Genomic DNA, 21,820 nt, shown 5'->3' with positions numbered 1-21,820 from the left:
ACAATGTAAAACAATTCAAACGAGAAAAAACGGCCTTATTTATGTAAAAAATAATGAAAGAAAAAAACAAATATGTAACACATAAACAAACAACAACCATTGAATTACAGGCTCCTGACTTGGGACAGGCACATAGTGCAGGTTTTTTTTTTTACATCTGATCAACGGTTTGCTACGCTCATTTTAAACCAATCTCATGACATTTTGAATAAGATTAATTATTTATTAGTTTAAGATTTAATACTGGTATAAAATTATGATAAATCCACATGTTCTTTTGCTTTACTAGGTTCGTAGACGTATAACTTTAAAGAAGTTAACTATAATGTTAACCGGAAACAGTCATATTTTTGTCTTTTTATGTGACTTTCTAGAAAGAAAAAAATTAAAATAAAATGCTGTACAAATATTACGGACAGCATCTTTAACAGCAAATATTTAATAACTCTAGTTATAAATACCACAATCATAATGAAAGAAATTGAGAATGAAAATCGAGTATGTGTTAAAGAGACAATAACCCGACCAAAGAACAAAAACAAACAGCCGAAAGCCACCAGTGGAGCTCCAATACAGCAAAAAAAAAAACTTATCCGGAGGCCCAGAATTCAAATGTGTAATTGCTTAGTGGATATGGACGTTATACTGAACTCTAAAAGATGTAAATGAACTAATATAAAAAAAAACACCCAAAACTATAAGACGCCCTGAATTTTGAAAAACGCATAAATGCGGCGGGGTTAAACATGTTTTTGGAGAACACTAAATCTCTCATATAGAAAATGTAGATTAAAAGCAGAGTGAAACTCAGTTTAAAAGAAGTCCGTGTCCGATGTCAGAATAGGTAACAAAAGAAATCAAGCAACATGACAGTGATTCATAGATTTACACAGGACTACTAGCAGTTACTTACAAGCTAGTTCTCTACATATAAAGCAGCCCATTTTTCTAAAAAGATCACATATTTTCCGGTTCCTTTCAATACGGGGTGAATGGAATTAGATCCACTCTCTTGTTTTTTTATAATTTAGCAAGCTAAAGAGGAGAGCACCCACATGTGTTCCTTGCTCCGGACTTGTTTAAGTATTCAAAAAAGGTAGCTGATATTGTTGTAAACAAAAAACAAATAAAAAACAAGTTAAAGAAATATGGGTCTATATTGAATATAAAGTTTAGAAATATTCCATCAAGGTTAAGAAATATTACGTTATTTGTAGATCAAGGAACATCGAAGCGAAAACTTCTTATTGCTGTATTAAAGTTTGGAATTAGCACAATTGAACTTTCTTTATCATTCAGCAAAGATGTCGTTACAAATGCAAAAACAACATCAGCTGCTTTTAATTTAACAAAAATATTTCAAGACAAATGCAGTTTACTCATTTCATTTGATGATACATACATAACTTTTGGAAGTGATGCAGAAAATAAGTTAAAGCTGCTCTTGCCCAAATATAAAGATTTCGAAGAAAATTGGAGATTTTATAGCGAATTTTCAGCAGAAACAAATAACCGAATTCAGGAATGGAAGAAACGACCTTCAAAGGTATGAAGTTAACTAAAACTACAGATATTTGTAGCATAGCTGTTTCCAATTGATCACAGAGTTACTCTAAATTTGAGAGGCAACGAGCCTTATTTAATATATGATTATTCCAAAAACTATCTTTGCAGTTTTCCTTTTTTTTGTTACTCTTCACAGAATAATGCCATCCTCATATTATAAAAGATTATTTAATCAGACTAAAAGACTAAAATATAAGTTTATTGAATTGCGTTTTTGTTTTTGTTATTTTCTTTTTGCTCTACACTTCCTTTTAAGTAAAAAATGAAGAAATATATGTGTCTACTCATATTTTCGAAGATAATTTAAAAAGAATAAATTTAGACTCTGTGTTTTCTAATGTATGTTTTCTAAGACTTCTTTTGTTTGTTTTCCGTAAATCGTCGAAAGTATTCTTTTTGAATTGCATTCAGTATAGAATGTATACATTTTTTAACTAAGGCGTCTGTGATGAAGATGATTTATAAATATGAAAATATTCTATAAAGGGGTTGTCGGTTCCATGTTTACGTATTATTATTAGATTGTGAATACTTCTTACCCACTGTTTTTCTCATCACTTTGCGTTCGTCGTCGTCGTCCGTCGTTAGATTTTACAAAAATCTCCTCTGAAACTACTGGGCCAAATTAAACCAAACTTGGCCACAATCATCATTGGGGTATCTAGTTTTAAAAGGTGTGGGGTTACCCGGCCAACCAACCAAGACGGCTGCAATGGCTAAAAAAAGAACATAAGGGTAAAATGTAGATGTTGGCTTATTAATCTGAAACCAAAGTATTTAGAGCAAATTTGACATGGGTAAAATTGTTTATCAGGTAAAGATCTATCTGTCCTGAATTTGTCAGACGAATCGGACAGCTGGTTGTTGGGTTGCTGCCCCTGAATTGGCAATTTTAAGGAAACGATATCGTATATTTGCTATTATCTTGAATATTATTATAGATGGAGATTAACTTAAACAGCAGTAATGTTCAGCAAAATAAGATCTACAAGTAAGTCAATATGACTAAAATGGTCAGTTGACCCCTTAAGGAGTAATTGCCCTTTATAGTAATTTTTTACCATTTTTCCTATTTTTTCTAATCTTTTACAAAAAGCTTCTCCTCTAAATCTACTGGTCAAAATTTTCCCATACTTGGCCATAATCTTTATTGAGGTATCTAAATTAACAACTTTGTGCGGTGACCCTGCCAACAAACCAAGATGGCCACCATGGCTAAAAATAGAACATATGTGTAAAATGTAGATGTTTGCTTATAACTCAGAAACTAAAGCATAAAGAGCAATTCAGACATGGGTTAAATTGTTTTGCAAGTCAAAATATATCTGCCCTGAAATTTTCAGATGAATCTGATAACTGGTTGTTAGGTTGCTGCCCCTGAATTGAAATTTTTTAAGGAAATTTTGCTGTTTTTTGTTATTATCTGGAATTTTATTATAGATACAGATAAACTGTGAACTGCAAAAATGTTCAGCAAAGTAAGATCTACAAATAAGCTAACATGACCAAAAAGGTCAGTTGACCCCTTAAGGAGTAATTGTCCTTTATGGTCAATTTTTAATAATTTTGTAAACTTTGTAAATTTGAACAAAACATTTTATCCGGTAACTAATGGGCCAAGTTCATTATAAATTGAGATAATTGTAAGAAGCCAGAATGTTCAGTAAAGTAAGATCTACAAACACATCACTATCACCAAAACACAAGTTTGTCATGAATCCATCTGTGTCTTTTGTTTAAATTGCACATAGACGAAGGTTAGCGACCCAGGCTCTCAAGAGCCTCTTGTTTTATTAATTGATATTTTTTTCTTTTGTATTCGCTTTTCCCACGTTAATGTATACAGTTTCATGTATATTACCACCTGGTATATTTTTATATTTTCTTCTCCGTTTAATTATTATTAGATTTATATGCCAATGCAGCTTTGTCATTGGTTTATACACTTGTCAGTTTGTACGGCCATGCGTCACAAAATTTGTTTCCGTTCTTTAGTTAGCATCAGCCAATTGTTTTGAAACTGATACAAAATCACTATTACTAAAAATCAACTTGAATTTGGATTGCACCACTCCAACCGTACTTGTTAAAATGTGGGTGTTATAGATATCACTGTTATTGTGCTTTGCCGCTTTAGATATTGGAAAATACCAAAACATGCTGTTGTGCACACTGTTTCACTGTTCATGAGTAATGCCTCTATAACTGAGAACAACATTTAACTTCATCACCTTAACTGTTGTATGTACTTTTTATTTCCATACTTCAAGGTTTGAAAAAAGTCAAGGAAATCAAAGATAGATTATTTAGTTTCACACAAAGGGTATATTGATGATGTTATTTCCATTATCAGTCCCACCTTTTCTGTTTGGGAACCATTAATACATCCTCTCAAATTAGATGAGTTGTTTGTCATCTTGATTATTTAATATAAGATTCTTTAATTTGTCTTTATAAATTATTTCTTTTAAAGTTTAGTCTATTTTTGGTAATTTGAATTTAACGTGACTCTACTTACCCGTCATTGTGTTAATTTCCTATTATATATTTTTGTCTTTTGTTTATGCTTATTTGCTTTGTCTATATGCTTTTTTTGGGGTTTTTTATTTCTTGTTTCCTAGTTTGAATCGTTTTAAATTTGTCATTTTGGTGGCTTTTATAGCTGACTATGCAGTATGGAATTTAATCATTGACGAAGGCTGTACGGTGACATATAGTTGATATCTTTTTAATGTGGTCTATTGTTGAGAGTTGTATCATTGGCAATCATAACACATCTTCTGTTTTATATTGACCTTTTAGTTGATTGTATATAGTGATTAATTAAAAAACGATGTTGACTGCTGTAACCTTATTTTTACATTTTACCTATTATGTCCGTTTGTTTTGTACACACATTATTGCCAATACAATGGAATTGTAAGTGACTGTCATACTAGTGAACGCTTTGGCTAGTTATAAAACCCGGTTTAATTCATTATTTTCGACATGCCTGTTTCAAATCAGGAATATCACAATTCTTCATTCGTCTGATGAGGAAACCCACATGTAGGTCTATGTTGGCTGTCTGAAAAACAATTATGGTCATTACAACAATATACGACAGGGACTGAAGACGACGATGACACAATCTATTTTAAAAAAAGCTGAAGACAAAAGATTGGAAGACCTTCTTCAACTACTAGTACATTAGGACGTCCCAGAGGTCTTTTCCGAGTTCTGATGAGAACCATGAATTAGTGGCCAAGGACATACAAAATAAGCTTTATTTGTGTGATCATGTAAGATCTCATCAACCGCGATGTATAAATACACATCCACGTTCACATTCTATATACATGTTAACTCCCATGTATCCTACTGTCTATGGGTGCATTTATAAAAGTAACCAGAATTAATTTGTGCTAAAATATATTTATTTGTATTCATATACTATTTTATTAGACGAAAACAGTGAAGAATATTGTAATTATGAGAAATGTTGTTATCCAGACTATTCGGAAAATTCAGAACAAACTGAACGAAGACTTGATGATTCGCATGCTCGGTATACCAAGAGAATTGATTTATTGGGTAATTGAAACTCCAACAGGTTGGGACGAATGCTTCAGATCAAATCTTTTCCCTGAAATACAAAAGGTAAGTTGCTACAACGTATCAAAACTTGAAGCTTATAAATGTATTACTAATGTGCTGTGATTTAGCCCTAAATATGCAGAATTTATACAGTTTTTGGTCAAATTGATTTTTTTTAATAAATTGCAGAAGAAATGGTTGTTTGAAAAGAAACAAAATTAACATAAGTTAGATAGATAATTTTAAAATGACCTTTTATCCAAGCACATTGAAGTATTATTCTGAAAATCATTTTTTGGCTTATAACTCAAAAACCAAAGCATTTAGAGCAAATCTGACGGAGGTAAAATTGTTTATCAGGTCCAGATTTATCTACCCTGAAATTTTCGGATGAATTGGACAACCCGTTGTTAGGTTGCTTCCCCTGAATTGGTAATTTTAATAAAATTTTGCTGTTTTTGGTTATTATCTTGAATTTTATTATAGATAGAGATGAACTGTAAACAGCAATAATGTTCATCAAAGTAAATTCTACAAATAAGTCAAATGATCAAAATGGTCAGATGACACCTTAAGGAGTCATTGCCCTTAATAGTAATTTTTTACCAGTTGTTCGTAAATTTTTGTAATCTTTTAGGAGTAATTGTCCTATATAGTCAATTTGCAATCATTTTTTTTTCGTAACTCTTAGTAATCTTTTCCAAAAAAGATCTCCTCCGAAACTACTGTGCTAAATTATACCAAATTAGGCCACACTCATCATTTGGGTATCTAGATTTAAAATGTGTTCGATGACCTGGCCAACCAACCAAGATGGCCGTCATGGCTAAAATTAGAACATAGGGGTAAATTAAGTTTTTGGCTTGTAACTCAAAAACTAAAAAAATTAGAGCAAATCTAACAGAATTATCTGTCCTGAATTTTTCAGATGAATCGGACAACCGGTTGTTAGGTTGCTTCCCCTGAATTGGTAATGTTAAGGAAATTTTGCTGTTTTTTTTTACTATCTTGAATATTATTATAGATAGAGATTAACTGTAAACAGCAATAATGTACAACAAAATAAAAATAATTCAACATGAACAAAATGGTCAATTGACCCCCTGAGAAGGCCCTTTACAGTCAATTTTTTAACAATTTTCATCAAATATGTAAATTTTTACTAACATTTTATACTGAAACTACTGGAATAAGTTCATTATAGATAAGCGATATTTGTAAGCAGCAAGAATGTTTATTAATGTAAGATCTACAAACACATCACCAAAACACAATTTTGTCATGAATACAGCTGTGTCCTTTGTTGAATATTCACATAGACCAAGTGCGACACTGGCTCTTTAGAGCCTCTAGTTTTACATGTACGCCAGACGCACGTTACGTCAACGAAACAATATTCTGTGACACCGTAGTCAAAACGGTTAAATGGCCTGGAATATTAAAATGCTCTTCAACTTTATATTTGTTTGACTTTTCATCTTTGTTTTCATCTGAACGTCTCTGATATGTATTATGTAGACAAAACCCTCATCTGGGGTATCAAATAATTAAAAGCCTGGTTCCTTTGATAAATATTGTACAATATACTGGTAGGGTAATACAATGTGTACTGGGAGAATTATGAAATGTACGCAATTTAAGTAGATTCAAGGATTTATCTAAACTGTAGTGAGTATAGTTGTTTGTACCGAATTGATTTTTTTATTTATAATTTTAAAAGAGGTTAAAACGGAATATATATGTTTATTTTTCATCCTTAACATTTCTAAACATATGATTGGTTAAAAGCAATCGCCTAAATTTCATTTAAAGCAAACAGACAGGGTTTATTTAAGTACATTGTTAGTGAAGATATTACCTCCCTTTTAAAAGAATACCACGATGTTCATGAAACATCTGAAAAGTTTCAACAGAAAAAATAAATAATGATTAATCATTGAAAAAAACAGATTTAAAGTAAGCTTGTTATTATTGTTGGCATATGTTTTCGTGAAGACAAATGGAAGAAGGCTAATAGCCTTAAAATCATATGATGAGATAGGCGTGAGATTAATTCGGTACAGTGTGCTAGTGACCTAATATGATATATATGTGGTCAGTAAATTATATATGGGAATATGCTCTTACCCCATATGGAATTAATTGACGATATATGTATATCTTAATACGTCACTAGCACACTGTAACTAATACAACCTGGTGCTAAGTCACTTTATTTTCAGACACTTACACAAACATTACCTGCACTATAGCTTTTTCATCCAAGGCAAGATAACTTTAGCCGTATTTGCATAACTTATCGGAATTCGGGGTTATCAATACTTTTCAAATTTGAACTTGATTGGCCTTCTTAATTTTTAAACCGTCATTGAAGAATCTTATGCAGACGAAACAGTGCGTCTGGCGCATTAAATTATAAGCCTGTTGTATTTGATAATTATTCACGGGGGGTCGAATACATATTTACATCCTGTCAACGAATACAATATTTCTGGTTCGGTGTTTACCATGTAGACTATGATTCATATTTTCAAAAGCCTCCTAGTCCACAGAAAGCGAAATCGTCGTCCTTCTTTATTAAAGTATGATTTAATATTTGCTTATGGCACTGAATGAACAAACAATTATGTATGTACAACATGAACAAATAATTGTATAACTCCACGAAAAAAAGGCAAAAGTCAGAAATGGGCTATATCTGTATTCGGCTGTACTTTTTTTTACTCAATCTTTTTTTCCCGACCAAGTTTTAAACAACCATGGACTATGTTTGAATCTGTCTATTGTATTTCGTCAATTAAGGATTTTTTTTTAACATCAGTTATTTCCCCTGGCAAGAAATATGAACTACGATTTGAAATGTAAAAATATATAAACAGATTTTTACATCTTCATCTTATTGCAGCTGTTGTCATATCAGTTAAAAAAAAAAATCTAACAGTCGAGTTTTGTTCAGATCTTTGATGGAGTATGGTTTAAACTAAAATAAATAGGCGGAGTACAGGTCGAAAAGGGGTTATGACTGTTTTATACTGGTTCAGTATTAGTTCAGACTACTTTCAGAGGCAAAGATATTGGTCAAGAACAAATCTGTTCAGTCGAGAATTGTTAAGACTAGAGTCGAGTGATTCAGACCAATTCAGACTTGTCGCTTATAAATCAGTATAGTCGAGTAAAGACAAGACCATTTGAGACTTTTACTGTTTTGTAGTGCTTTATGATAATTTAATGGACTGATTCTGAATCATGAATTAAAATATCTAATTTCAGTGACAAGTTCAGCTAAATAAAGCTCTTTTCAGATCGTATCATTTACCCTTATTTTTTTTCACCCATAGCGTCGAAATGAGAAGTTGTTAAAATAATGTGGAACGAAATTAATGAAACTATATTCATAGTTATGTAACCATAACTGCTGGTTTAAACGTTATGGTGCTTTATACAGCAGTTCAAAGCACATTGAAAATGTAACATGTTCTTGACAAATATACCGAACTAAGATGGCAAAATCAAAAGTTCAAACAAATCAAATACTGTTAAACTCCTAACTTGGTATATGCATTTCCTGATGTAGTAAATGGTGGATTAAACCTAGTATTATAGGTAGCTAAAACCTCTCACTTGTTTGACAGTCGCATAGATTTCCATTATATTGAAAAATAAAATGTTAGCAAAAAACACATACATAATAGATAAAAAAATAATAATAATGTAGTACAGCGGTCGACATTGTGTTATAATATTGGTCACTATTAAAACAACAACTATATCAACAATGACAAATGGACACTCTATAAATAACTTCAGCAAAAAAGGAAGAGGAAAGAAAAAGGTACAGAAAATGAACTCCAAAACAATGGCGGGAATTCTGATACAGAGCCACGCTAAAAACGTATAACATAAATAGGTTATCAATAGACAATATATAGAGATCATGCTGTCATTCGGTATATCGTGGGAAATGACCTGAGTCATCTCGAAGGAATAAGTATATGTGGACAAGTATTGCGACTTGATTGACTTGATTAATTTGATAGTGAAAGAATTGATATCGGAAGACACAAAGACACATGCAAGGTCAAAATAAAATTGAATCTTTTTTGGGGTGATAGGAATAAATATTGAAAAAATATAAGTGGTTAATCATTGTGATAAGTAATTGAGAAGAGTTTGAAAGATCAACGTTTAAACAACTCGGTCAGTTAAAGTTGACATACGATGGATTTGGATTTTTTACGGTATTTTTAGTCATAAAGCTTGCGCGCGTCACTCAAGTTAAGTCAACAGTATATCATTCAGTAGTTGCTCTTGGCTGCTATTTGTTGTAATTGTTTTTGATGTTCTGTTTTGCATAAATCTGGCTGTATATTGTGTTTGTTCTATCGGTTTGACAGTCTGTTATGTGGCAAGTTTCATTTAGTTGTACTGTTTTGCGCTAAATTAAAACTTGTTACTCTTGCAGTATATTTCACCTTTCATATCTTTACCGTTGATTACTATTGAGTCATTCATTATTATATATAACTAAAACTTGTCATTGCTTATTTTTGAAAAAGGCCCAGTTTTGCTTATTTTCAATTCAGTTGGGCTGTGGCGGGTAGTACATTTATTGGTATTTATCAATAGCACATTATTTCTTTTATTTCAGTTCAAGTATTCCTCTCGATATTGATCATTTCTACTCAAATTACTTAAACAAAATAAAACAATTGTCCTTTTGATGACTACTTACAATGATTACATGCTGGTGTATAAGAATTGATACATTGAAAGATAATAGTTTTAATCATATTTTTAACATTAATTTTAGATTGGAATTAAAAACACTATGATTTCCATAATCACTGAGCAACACGCATCGCTTCACTTCTTTAAAAATAGTGAAACGAAAGCTGATGAAATATTCTGCAGACCAGGCTTCATCAATGTATACATTGAAGGTACTATTTTATTACATGCTTTTATTTAAACCGACGTACAACTATTCAATTTTATAACTAAACGAGTGAGCACAACAATGTTTTAACTTGGTACGAGTAATAATAAGTTAAAAAGGGTATATATCGCCCAATTGATACGATATTCCCGTGCTTGCATTTCCTATCATGATTTTCTTGATAGACGGTTGCTGCTCACAATGAAGCTATTAAACCAAGAGTTCCAGATGGTGAAGTTGAAATCATCCCTTCGTAAATTTTACGGACGCCATCACCACTTGGTTGACCGTTATGGAATAACCGTTTCACAAATGATATCTGATATGTTCCTTACGTCGTAACTACAATCCCCTTCCCTTTCATGAATGTGACCTACCGAATTATACTATTTACCGGAGTTTTAATCACATAAGCAATACGACGCGTGCCACATGTGGAGCAGGATCTGCTCACCCTTCCGGAGCATCTGAGGTCACCCCTAGTTTTTGGGGTTCGTGTTGTTTATTCTTTAGTTTTCTATATTGTGTCATGTGTACTATTGTTTTTCGGTTTGTCTTTTTCATTTTTAGCCATGGCGTTGTCAGTTTGTTTTAGAGTTAAGAGTTTGACTGTCCCTTTGGTATCTTTCGTCCCTCTTTTAAATCATAATAAAATAAAGCAGATCACATATTTTCATCAAACTAGCAATAAAAACAATGTCTTACCAAGTTCAACTACCTATCATTTTAAAAATATCAAAAGAAAAGGCCCTGCACACCTTCAAATATTTAGATTGTATCTTCGAAACTGTAGGGGAAGATAGCCAGACAAACAATTTATCCTAACCCAGACAGACAAACAGACGAACGGAAAGGGTAATTTAATATACCCCTCGACATTTTGTCGCTTGGTCATAAAGATTATTATCTAAGATTGAGTAAACCAATTCTATATAATTTTAAAAACTTGTTCGTAGAAAACAGATTTCATTAAGCCTCGGTCACACCTTACCGGATAAGACGAACGGACGCCTAACGGATGAAAATAAAAGTTGTCAGTTGACAAAATTGTTATCCGTTGGGCGTCCGTTGATGTACTGACCAACTAAAACGGACGCCTAACGAATGCATAACGGACATGCAACGGATATGCAACGGACGAGAAACGGAGACGTAACGGACAGAACGGACGTCGAACGTACATCCAACGGACGAGTACCGCATAAAACGGACACCTAACGGAGGCGTACCGGATAAAACGGATAAACAAGATATACGAAAAAATTAAAGGCGACAATAATAATACATGTAAATCGCATTGATATAATTGAAAATGTTCGAGTTATGTAATTAAGTAAATAGATTTTATTTAGAGTCGGCATATATATACATAATAACAGACAAAACATGAGCTCTGGTGAGCTTTTTAACCGACTATCACATAAAAATTCATACAAATACTACCAAACAAAACTGAAAAAAACATGCAATATAATGAAAGCAAATCTATTTGATTTGTGAGCCTCCAGAGTCAAAGTTCTGTGTAACTGGTTTTTGTTTGTTTTTCAAAATGCCGCTAAAGGGCAGTGTCTGACCTGAATAAGTTTAACAGCTGCTTGATTGTGAAGATGTGCCCTTACTCTAAGATCGATTATGAATAATAAGAATTCATGAACCTTAAGAAATTTTCAATTTTCAATTGGCATTAATTTTATTCGTTTCAGATCCGTTCATCATCCGTTTTGTCCGTTATACGTCCGGTAGAAGTCCGTTTCTCATCCGTTATACATTCGTTTTATCCGTTAGACGTCCGTTAGAAGTCCGTTGGTGAATTTATCTGCCAGACCTCCAACGGATGTATAACGGACACGTAACGGATACAAAACGGAAACGAAACGGACGAGTACCGTACAAAACGGACGCCTAACGGACGTCTAACGGACGTTCAACGGACATTTTATCCGTTAGACGTCCGTTCAAAGTTTTGAACATGCTCAAAATTTTCCACCGGACAGAACGGACGTCAACGGATGAAACGGACGCTTAACGGACATGAAACGGATAAAACGGACGCTTAACGGACATGCAACGGATATGGACGGACGTCTAACGGACTTCAACGGATTGAAAAAAAGTTATCCGTTAGGCGTCCGTTCGAGCTATCCGGTAAGGTGTGACCGAGGCTTAAATTTTACGAATGAATATAATCAGATATACTGACTTTAATATTTCGTTTACTGTTATTTGTTTTTTTTATCCCCTTTCAGTTCCTTGTTATCTGTTTTAAGCTAAACCAATTTGCTGTTTGCTATTATTCGAACCCCCTTGTCCCCCTAAGCTATGGCTGTATGTTGAAGACCATTTTGTTTGGATGAGATTTGTCTCATTGGCACTCATACCACATCTTCTTATATCTATGAGTGTGAAAATTGTTTAAAGTTTCTCAGAAAAATGTACGAATTTCTCGATGCTCTAATCTTCCTATTGATGTGTTTACACTTTACTTTACATTCTTTGATCATTATTTCACACTTTCTAAGAAACAATGCGACTCATTTGCATGCATCAACTTACCCAAATAAAGATATTTTTTTTAAAGCATAAACATTTTAACATTGTGTTTTTTATGCGTGTCAATATTTTGTTTTATATTATCACAATATCCGGTTAAGATTGATTCAGTTCCAATCATCTGATATCGTTGCTATATAATAGAATTATTTGGTGTACAGAAAAAGTATAAAGAAAATAAGCATTCAATACAAAATGCTAATATTCTGACACAAGTGAGAAATAATAATAGACTTAAAGTGCTGTTGAAGCATTCTAAATAAATTTGTTTTCCACCTCAATTTGATTTTTTAAGAACAATGTGTATCTTAAAACGGATACTAGTATTGAAATGACGAAGCGCTTTCTGTCATTGTTATGTTTCAATTTAAATGGTACATTTACGCCCTACTTTTTGATAACTGTTCCTTGAAAATTAAATACATATTTGTATAATTCACTTCAGTACATTATTTGAGTTTTAAATCATTGATAAATTGATAAAATCTAGTAGATTTTAGTGAATTTGACTTGTGTTTAAAGCACAGTATATTTATTTAGATTACTACATTTATTTATGCGTTTTAAAATGTTATATGCGAATAAAAAGAACCTTGCATATCTTTCTAAATGTTATTTTCTCCTTATGAGTTGTCAGTCTCGTTTCGTCTACCACAAACTATTCTTCCGATTGTTTATTTTAATGTCGTCACTTGGTAGCTTATTCAATAAAATTTGTTTACTGTTTAACGTTTGCTGGTTTGAATATTTCTGGCTGTTCGGTATTTATGTGTTACTATTTTTCTTTAATTCAATACGGCAATATTTTGTTTTTTTATAATGGGTTGATTCTATTGCTTCAAAAAATATTTTTCATACTGCCTATCTTCCCATTTTCACAAAATTCTTAATACTAAAACTGTTGATAATAAATCAATATTTTAATTTTAGGACAGATGTTTTACGTATCGGATGTATTGAACGACAACAATAACATAATAATTAGAAAGACGATCGCCTCTCATCTTCCTTATCAGTTTCCTGACATTTTGAGAACATATTTTGGTACTATAGTCTTCAACCTGATACCACTTGAAGAACTAAGGAACATGACAAAAGAATTTGACAAACAAGTGGAAACATTGCCCAAGCGTGGACCAAAAGAAATACCTTTGTCATCAGCGGTAATCAAAATATTCAATGAAAGTTCAAGCAAACTTAAAAATTCCACAGGTAGAGGAAATGATCACCTCGACGTTCTATTCGAAAACAATATGATCTTGATACGAAACACCTACTTTGAGAAAGTTGTCAAAGAAAGAATTGAAAGAATTATACTCAAAGTTGTGGAAATGGTTGACAACAGACGTGATATGCAAGTTATGATAATCGGAGAAATGTTTAAATCCTCTTATATCCAATCATTAATGACTGATTTTTGTGGAAACTTAAAAGTCGTGTTTTTTCCTGAACCCATTTCTTCTATGACAGGGTCTGTAATTTCTATCTTTAATCAGACGTTCAGGAATGAAGGCACAGATGTCATATCGTATGATTCAGACGATAATGATTCTGACTCCTCAATTTGATATCAGTACACTGTACGTAATGTATACTATTCGAAGAACATTTACCGCCAGGAATTCGTAGTTTTTTTTATATTACTTCTAGCAGAAAATATTCTTTTAAAATAAAAGGGTTAACAAAAATTTGATTTTTTTTGTGATTAATTGTATACGTACAATTACCAGTTACCGTAACTTTTGAAAAGTGACTTTTATTAAAGAACTTGCATTACACGGGACTTTAATGTTGTAGTTTGATTTTGTATATCATGAAGAAAATCGAAGAAATTTTGTTAATTTGACCAAAGCGTCTGCAAAACGAAATTACGAAATCAATAACCACTCACTATTGACTCTGCTTTCGGAAAATGACAGTTTTAGCTACCCTTTGACAAGTAGAACCAAATAAACTGAAAGTTTCATCAATGTACTTGCTTTCGAAGCTGCACAAAACACCGTACAAATATTTCAGGCCATTGTTCCACTACTTAACTATCGATTCTACTTACTAGTACAACCTGGTACAAGCAAATACTTGGTAATTTGTTTTTCAAATAACGCCTTGGGTCATAGTGGAATAATGTCGAGTGTCGAAAATTCGCTGGAAGTACTTTATACATTGCATGCTTATATTTGTGATTTCCATGTCTGATCTAAGTTTTGATTTTCTAGCCTACATGTATATTCCGTTTTGCTTCGTTATCTTGAACTTATAGTGACTGTGCTCCTTTGCTTTTTTTTTTTTTTACCTTTGTGGACTTTGATGTTCGTGTCAAATCAAGAGAGAATCTGAGAGATCTGGCCTGTTCTGTATTATTTAGTTGACGTATCAGGTTATTTATTGAGTAAAGTCGTTTGGTTAATTTTAATTCGTCCTCATAGAAGGGGTGAGGGTCTGGGTGACGCGTTAAATTCAACAATTGAGTAGTGAGAAATTTCAAGAAGGGTTACTCGTGGAGTATTCTTTTTTCGGAAAACATTTATTGCTAGGGTTAGATCTTCAAATTTATCCTTGATGTACTTCAAAATACTAGATGTGAGCTTCAGGTTTTTGACTACTTTGGTTGTAACGTCACATCTACCAAACCAAACATAAATGTGTATGAGTTTGAACCTTTTGGTACGTTTATGTCGGTTGTTCCTGACCTATAAAAAATGGAACCCCTTAGTCTGGAACTAGACAGGTCTACAAACTATATATTAAGTTCATCCATTTGTGACCTCTCTTTTGATGTAAGTCCCCTTACTGTCAGACAGAAGAACAGGAGTGTATTTCTGCTGCAGACCTGCAGTGTTGACTTTGGTTTGTCTAAGTCTTATTCTTATAAAGCTATCGGTCATGAGAACAGACTTGCTTGGCAAGGAGTAATACTTTTATTTATAAAAACGGGTTGGAGTTTAAAAGTTATTAGAAATAAAAATAAACAAATAAAAGTAGACATGAGAGTAAAAATGGAGGCCACCTACGATTTCCTGTGTGCCTTCATGATGGATCTAGTCAGCAGAAAAGATATTAATTGTAATTATAATTATGTTTTGAATTTGCAGCTGGGTATTACAGTTATTGAAGAGTTGTTTTTATTTTCAGTATATGAATGAATAATAAAATACAATGAAGCAATTTACATGTTCACCTTTTTTAATGGCGGGAAATTCAAGCTCGTTCTGCACGGGCAGAATTCTAAGTTTTGATTTTAATTTTTTAGTTGGCTTAATTTTGTGTAATCTATTACCTGATGTACATGGAATGTGATGCAAATAGAAGGGGGATCTCAGTGTGGAATTCCTGAAACAACCTCGTTTCGTTTCGTTAGGCAATCCTAGATTTGAACGTAGTTTTCAATTTAGACTTGTTTTATTTTTTCGTTTGGGCTTGTTTCTTATTTTCCCACCGGTTTATTTGATCCGTTCATCCTATATTGACACTTAAAAAATTCAAGAGTCTATCTAAAATTGTGAGTAAATTATATGACCTGCGAAATACCGTTTCGGTCCCTAACATCATTGAAGAGACATTTATTGTCGAAATCTGGATCGGTTGTACAAAAAAAAATTGACACCTCAAGTTTGTGGCATGTCATCTTGGCCACAAACTTATTGTTTTCTGTTTAGTATCAAATTTATATTAAGATCCATTTTGTTACATCTTGTGATCAATTTTATTTGGTAATCGCCAATGGCAGTCAGAGGTTTGTGAACAATTTGGAATTCAGATATATCTTTTTCAGATTTCATTCTGATTTTAATTCTTCCACATATTCGTTTTACTATTAACAGAAATCAGAAATGTCAGAGAAACGCCGTTTTTGATTAAGACACTGATACACATATGTATTTAATTTTTTACTCAAACCATCCAAAACGTAAAATTAAATATACCTTTTAATCTAGCGTCAAAAATAATTACTATTACTAAAACAGACATATTACGCAATAAAAGATTGGAAAATTTAAAAGCGTATTTAAAGAAGCAACAATACCCGGAACAAGTTATAAATTACGGAGTTCAAAAGGCACTAACAAAATGACCAATTGTTACAGAATCAAGGCGATCCGAAAATTCCGAGGAACCATTGAACAATTTAAACAACATTATTTCGTTTGTCAAATCTTATAATCCGCGAGATTATGACATATTTAGTTTCATGCAACAAATTGAAACACATTCTCACAAAAGTGAAAGAATGGACAAAGTCTTACAGAAAAAGAAGATCATCAACAGCAAAAGACAGTCGAAAAGTCTGAAACGATATTTAACATCTTCAAAATTTGACCTTAAAGAAACTGTGCCAAATGTAAAAAAAAATGTACCGATAAACGATGTATGACTTGTCTAAAGTTAATATAAGAAAGTTCAATTTATTTCAAAAATGGAAAGCATTTTACTGTTAATCAAAATATGTCTTGTTAAAGTTTAAGCGTCATCTATTCATTCTCTCATATGTTCAAATTATGAGGAATTCTATGTTGTAGAGACATAAAATGAACTGCGAACTAGAATGACTGTACATAGACAGCAAACCAACCATGAAGATTTAACACTCATCAGGGCTATGCTGTGTATGTTGTATTTCGTTTGTTTTTTGTTGCACTTCAGTGTTTCTGTGGTTTCGTTGTTTTCCTTTTATAGTTGATGTGTTTCCCTCGGTTCAAGTTTCAAACCTATATATTTTTTGTCAATTGATGTCTGTCTTTTGAGCAGCAGTATACGACTGTTTCAATTATTTTTATTTTTTTTGACTGATGATTTTTATAGAACATATATGAAGTCATATATCGGAGACAAATAAAACTCGGTCAAAGAGGGAAATTGCCATGACAAAAAAGAAATTATAACAAGAAAAGACGATAAAGTTTACACAATACCCAATAGAAAACAAAAAATTAAGTTAAATGAACCCTATCAAAGGTTGAACTTAGGTGCTTTGGAGGGATAAACAGTTATTTTTCGATATACTAAACATGTAAATATCATATTTGCAAATATCATAATAAAATGTAAAGCGTAAATGTGGAATGTGTAAAATTTTTGCTTTCAAAATGATTATGTTTTATCTTCAAAAATGCATATTTGTCCACTATTGACGGTCAAACAATAAAGTGTAGAATATTATATCATATACTTCAATACACTTCATATGTATATATTGAATCAACTTCTCTTTTGACTTATAAATACAACATTTGAGTTTCGCTCTCAAATACTATTAAATATTTCTAATATTCTCGGTGAAGCCTTAAGTATACCGGTCCACAAATATAAGGATTTTTTTTTATACCAGATACTCATGTTTATATCAGTGTAAAACACTTTGTCCCACGAGGCAAGCATAGTGAATACTGACTTGTGTTGTTATAACATACCATATAAAAACCTTGCAAGACAAGTAGTCGAAATATGGAAAATAAAGGTAATAATACTTGCCTGTCAGTCTGACCATGGAAGTATTATATTGACCGGAACACACCTTAAGGTGACTTCGGAAACTAAGGGAGATAACCACATTTTACTGATGTAAAACTGTTTCCCGTTAAAAAAAATAGAATATATCGCCTGTATATCTAGGTCACGGAAACAGTTCCGATGTCGTCTGTTGACAACGTTTGTAAACAACTTCCACGTTTATACAGCCTATCGCTCAGAAGAAAGGAAGGTTTATCATAAAGGATGAATGCATGCGTTCTTTTAAAATAAAGAATATGAATAGCTTCAGCCTGAAAGTTCACACAGTATTAAATGATTCTCAACTTATAAGGTCATATGATATAAGTTTTTGGAAGTTGGAGAAATTCGGCGTCCGATCACAGACCGTGATCTTTCGTTTGACGAAACCTGGAAAGAAGGTCGACGGCTAGCTCTGGCTGATCACCTAGCGCAGAATATGTTCGTTAAGATGTAAAACAGTCCCCTTCGGATACTGTCTGTGAACGGAAATACGACCATCAAAGTTTCGACCAAGAAGGTGGAGACCGTGGGGCATTTTGTCCATACCATATCGATGTAGCTGCAGTGCATGTAACCTGCATATTATACACGTTTAACAGTGTAGAAAAGAGGGAAACATGGGACTGGTGAATTTGTTATCAATTCAAAAGCTGTACATGGAAAGATAGTTCAATTGTCTCTTTATTATATATTCTCTTTACACATTTTACTAGGTGAAGAAGGTGTATGGTTTCATGTCTTGAATAAATGAACCTGCCCCACACCTCTCTTTTTCTTTCTTCTATTTCCCCCAATTATGGTCTTGGGTTTATGTGGTTTGAGGGTAAAAAGGTTTATTTTGAGGGGAAGTGCTGCCCAAATTTTTTATGAAGCTGGACTTAGTAATTTTTCTCGAATTTTGCCCCTGGAAGTTATTTATCATTTTTTGCAATGAACACAAAGACATCTATACATAAGGGGCTTTTTAGTTTCACATTGAAGGGGAGGATTATTTTGTAAATACTTATTTGGTAGCAATTATATAACCATAAATAAAATAAGAATTGAAAACGTAAACAAATGCAGTCACAATGATTCAAAAAAATAATGTTTTACAAACTTAAAATATTATATAGTTTTCTTTATTTTATAATCAGAATTTTCATATTAAGTCATCTTTTGCATGTGATCAGAGACCAAGAGGTCTGATAGTCATACCTTACATATTTAGTCATTTAAAAACACCTACATCATGTACATGTATAATGATGTGTATGCCGGATAATCCATATTCAGATTCAGATTCAATATTTTATTAGAGTCTCACCACTTGTAATACATATAATACAATCATCATAATATATACATTGAATAAAACAGTAATTTTGTAAATTAAAATACAAGTGCTATTCTCTAAAGAATTATGAGAGACTATAGATATCAAAATAAATTATTATCTATATTTTTATCATGTCCATGAATTCAAAAAAGAAAATTAAGAAGGGGGCACCCACCCTCATTCCACATTATTAGAAATAAATATGAGTCTGTGATCTATAAGAATTAAGGTAAACATGAATCCACAATCATATTATATAAATATAAATTGAAAAAATAAAATGTAATTGTATATTCCAAATAAAATTATGAACTCAAGTCTAAATAGTTTATAGTTTATCTAATTAACCAATACATGTGCAGACTGAAATTTCATATCATATTTTTCAGGAATGATACATGCAGGAATTTGTGCCACACATTTCAACAATTTCCTTAATGGATTGAATGTACTTTCTGTGAATTCACCAGCCATACTTAAAGAAAAAGAAGAATGAAACTGGAAAGAAAATATTTGCAGTTGCAAAAGATTTCTGTAAATAAATTCAAAAGAAGAAACAGTTTTAAACATGTTTAATTTAATGAATAATTGGAAAGTAATTAACAACTTTAGTCATATAATTTCAAAGTATTTTTTTATAAAAAGATATAACTTATAATGAGGACCATAATTATATTCATATTTGCACTTAAGCATTCATAAAAATGAATTAACAGATCTTGGTAATAATTTCAAGTTTAGGGTTTTAGTATTGTTATATATACTTGAAGACTTTCATGTATAGAACATGACTGAATTTGTTTTAACAAAAATATTGAACAAGAATTAGTGACATTTGTATTAATTAAATGAAATCTATATTAATGTATAATTTCAACAAATATAATGTAACCTATTTGGTTTTGAAAGCCTTTATACATATTATTATTACAAATTTCATTGTTAACAGCCTGAGTTTCCAGTTAATTTTAAATGTAATATGTTTTAGCTATAGTATTTGAACACTGCATGCAATTTCATTTATATTTGTTACCACTTTTTTTCATTAGGTTGAAGCTAGTTTTGTTGCAGAATGGCAAATGTTTGGTACTGATTGAAATTATGAAAGTAATACAGGTAAATTTAAAGAATTTAGGCTTTAACTTTATTAATAGAAAAGGTATTCCCAAATGTCAAGGTGAAAGTGAACATTGTAGATTCTAAACACCCATGTGCAAACAAAAGTCTTCTATAGTGAAAGGATGCCATACTTAGCAATGCTCTTGTTATTATATGGAATATGGCTTTTTTTTATCATTATTTTGATATTGAACAACCAACATTAATAACAAGTAATATTAAACTCTCACTTATTATGAATTCTATATTATATAAATTTAATTATTTAGTTTTTGTTATATTTGTTATCAATTGTAGGTCTCATTGTCATCATTTAACAGCAGGTTATTAGCAGCAGTTTTGCAGAAAACTGAAGGATGGCTGTCAATGGTAAATACATGCATTTTAGGTTAATTACATGTAGTTACCTTTGAGAAAAAAACTTAGGCTTCATTTGAGACTTTTTAATCTGATAATAGTATTTTGCAGGCATTTATAACATTTCTTTTTGAACAATATATTTAGTCCACTCAACTTTTAAATGTAGGATCATGTAAACTTTGGTAACATTAAACATACAATTTCATATACAACAAATGTATATATCAGCAACTAAAAGGTGTCAGATCATGCAAACTTATATATATACACTCTCAGAGTCTCAGTTAATAACTCAGCTTCCAGGCAAAAGAATGTCACAGTGATCAAAATACTTTCAAAGGCTTGAAAAAAATCCAGAGTTTCTACATCAGGTATGTTTTTATGCATACAAGTGATATACCAACTTTGGCGACCGTTACCATGGAAACGAGTCTGGTGACATACTATTTTTAACTCAAATTTTCATAGAGGCCATTGCATAGTATATGTATGCAAATTTAAGAAAAATTCAATGGGGAAAAAAAATTTGCTATATCTGTAGGGATTCACCTTAATCACGATTTAAACTGAACCCACAAACTAATAAAATAATGTTACTCACTATTTCAAATCGTTGTAGAATAATTAATTCTGGGCCGATTTTCAATTTTTATTCATCAGTCGATTTGTTTAAATAAGTTGTTCACGAATTAAGGTCTACCAACGCAGTTGAAATAAGTAAAGGTGTTTTCCGACAGGTAATATTGTTAAGCTGTCTCGATTAAAACCACGTGATTGATAAAAAGTATTTTTGGTCAATTTATGGCCGCGGCATCGCAGATAGTCACAAAAGAAATTAACGAAGGCGTACTAATTAGACAGTTTCCACATCTTTTCTACAGGGCTACCCGGGTTATAAATAAATG

General features: G+C 32.0%; 1 protein-coding gene across 1 annotated transcript in view; it reads left to right on the top strand.

Moving 5' to 3' along the window:
• LOC134711851 (uncharacterized) overlaps nucleotides 1–14,285 on the top strand; it is a 63,601-nt gene extending 49,316 nt beyond the window's left edge. Inside the window, exons 11-14 of the mRNA XM_063572785.1 lie at nucleotides 1,218–1,546; nucleotides 5,011–5,205; nucleotides 9,953–10,082; nucleotides 13,559–14,285. Coding sequence (XP_063428855.1) covers nucleotides 1,218–1,546; nucleotides 5,011–5,205; nucleotides 9,953–10,082; nucleotides 13,559–14,196 — 1,292 coding nt within the window. The 3' untranslated portion in view covers nucleotides 14,197–14,285. The remainder of the gene's footprint in view (nucleotides 1–1,217; nucleotides 1,547–5,010; nucleotides 5,206–9,952; nucleotides 10,083–13,558) is intronic.
• Nucleotides 14,286–21,820: the final 7,535 nt, after the last annotated feature.

This window comes from Mytilus trossulus, chromosome 3 (genome assembly GCF_036588685.1).
Source record: "Mytilus trossulus isolate FHL-02 chromosome 3, PNRI_Mtr1.1.1.hap1, whole genome shotgun sequence".
In the NCBI taxonomy this organism is placed as follows: Eukaryota; Metazoa; Mollusca; class Bivalvia; order Mytilida; family Mytilidae; genus Mytilus; species Mytilus trossulus.
Note: the sequence above shows the minus strand (reverse complement) of the source record. Positions and strands in the feature narration are given on the sequence as shown.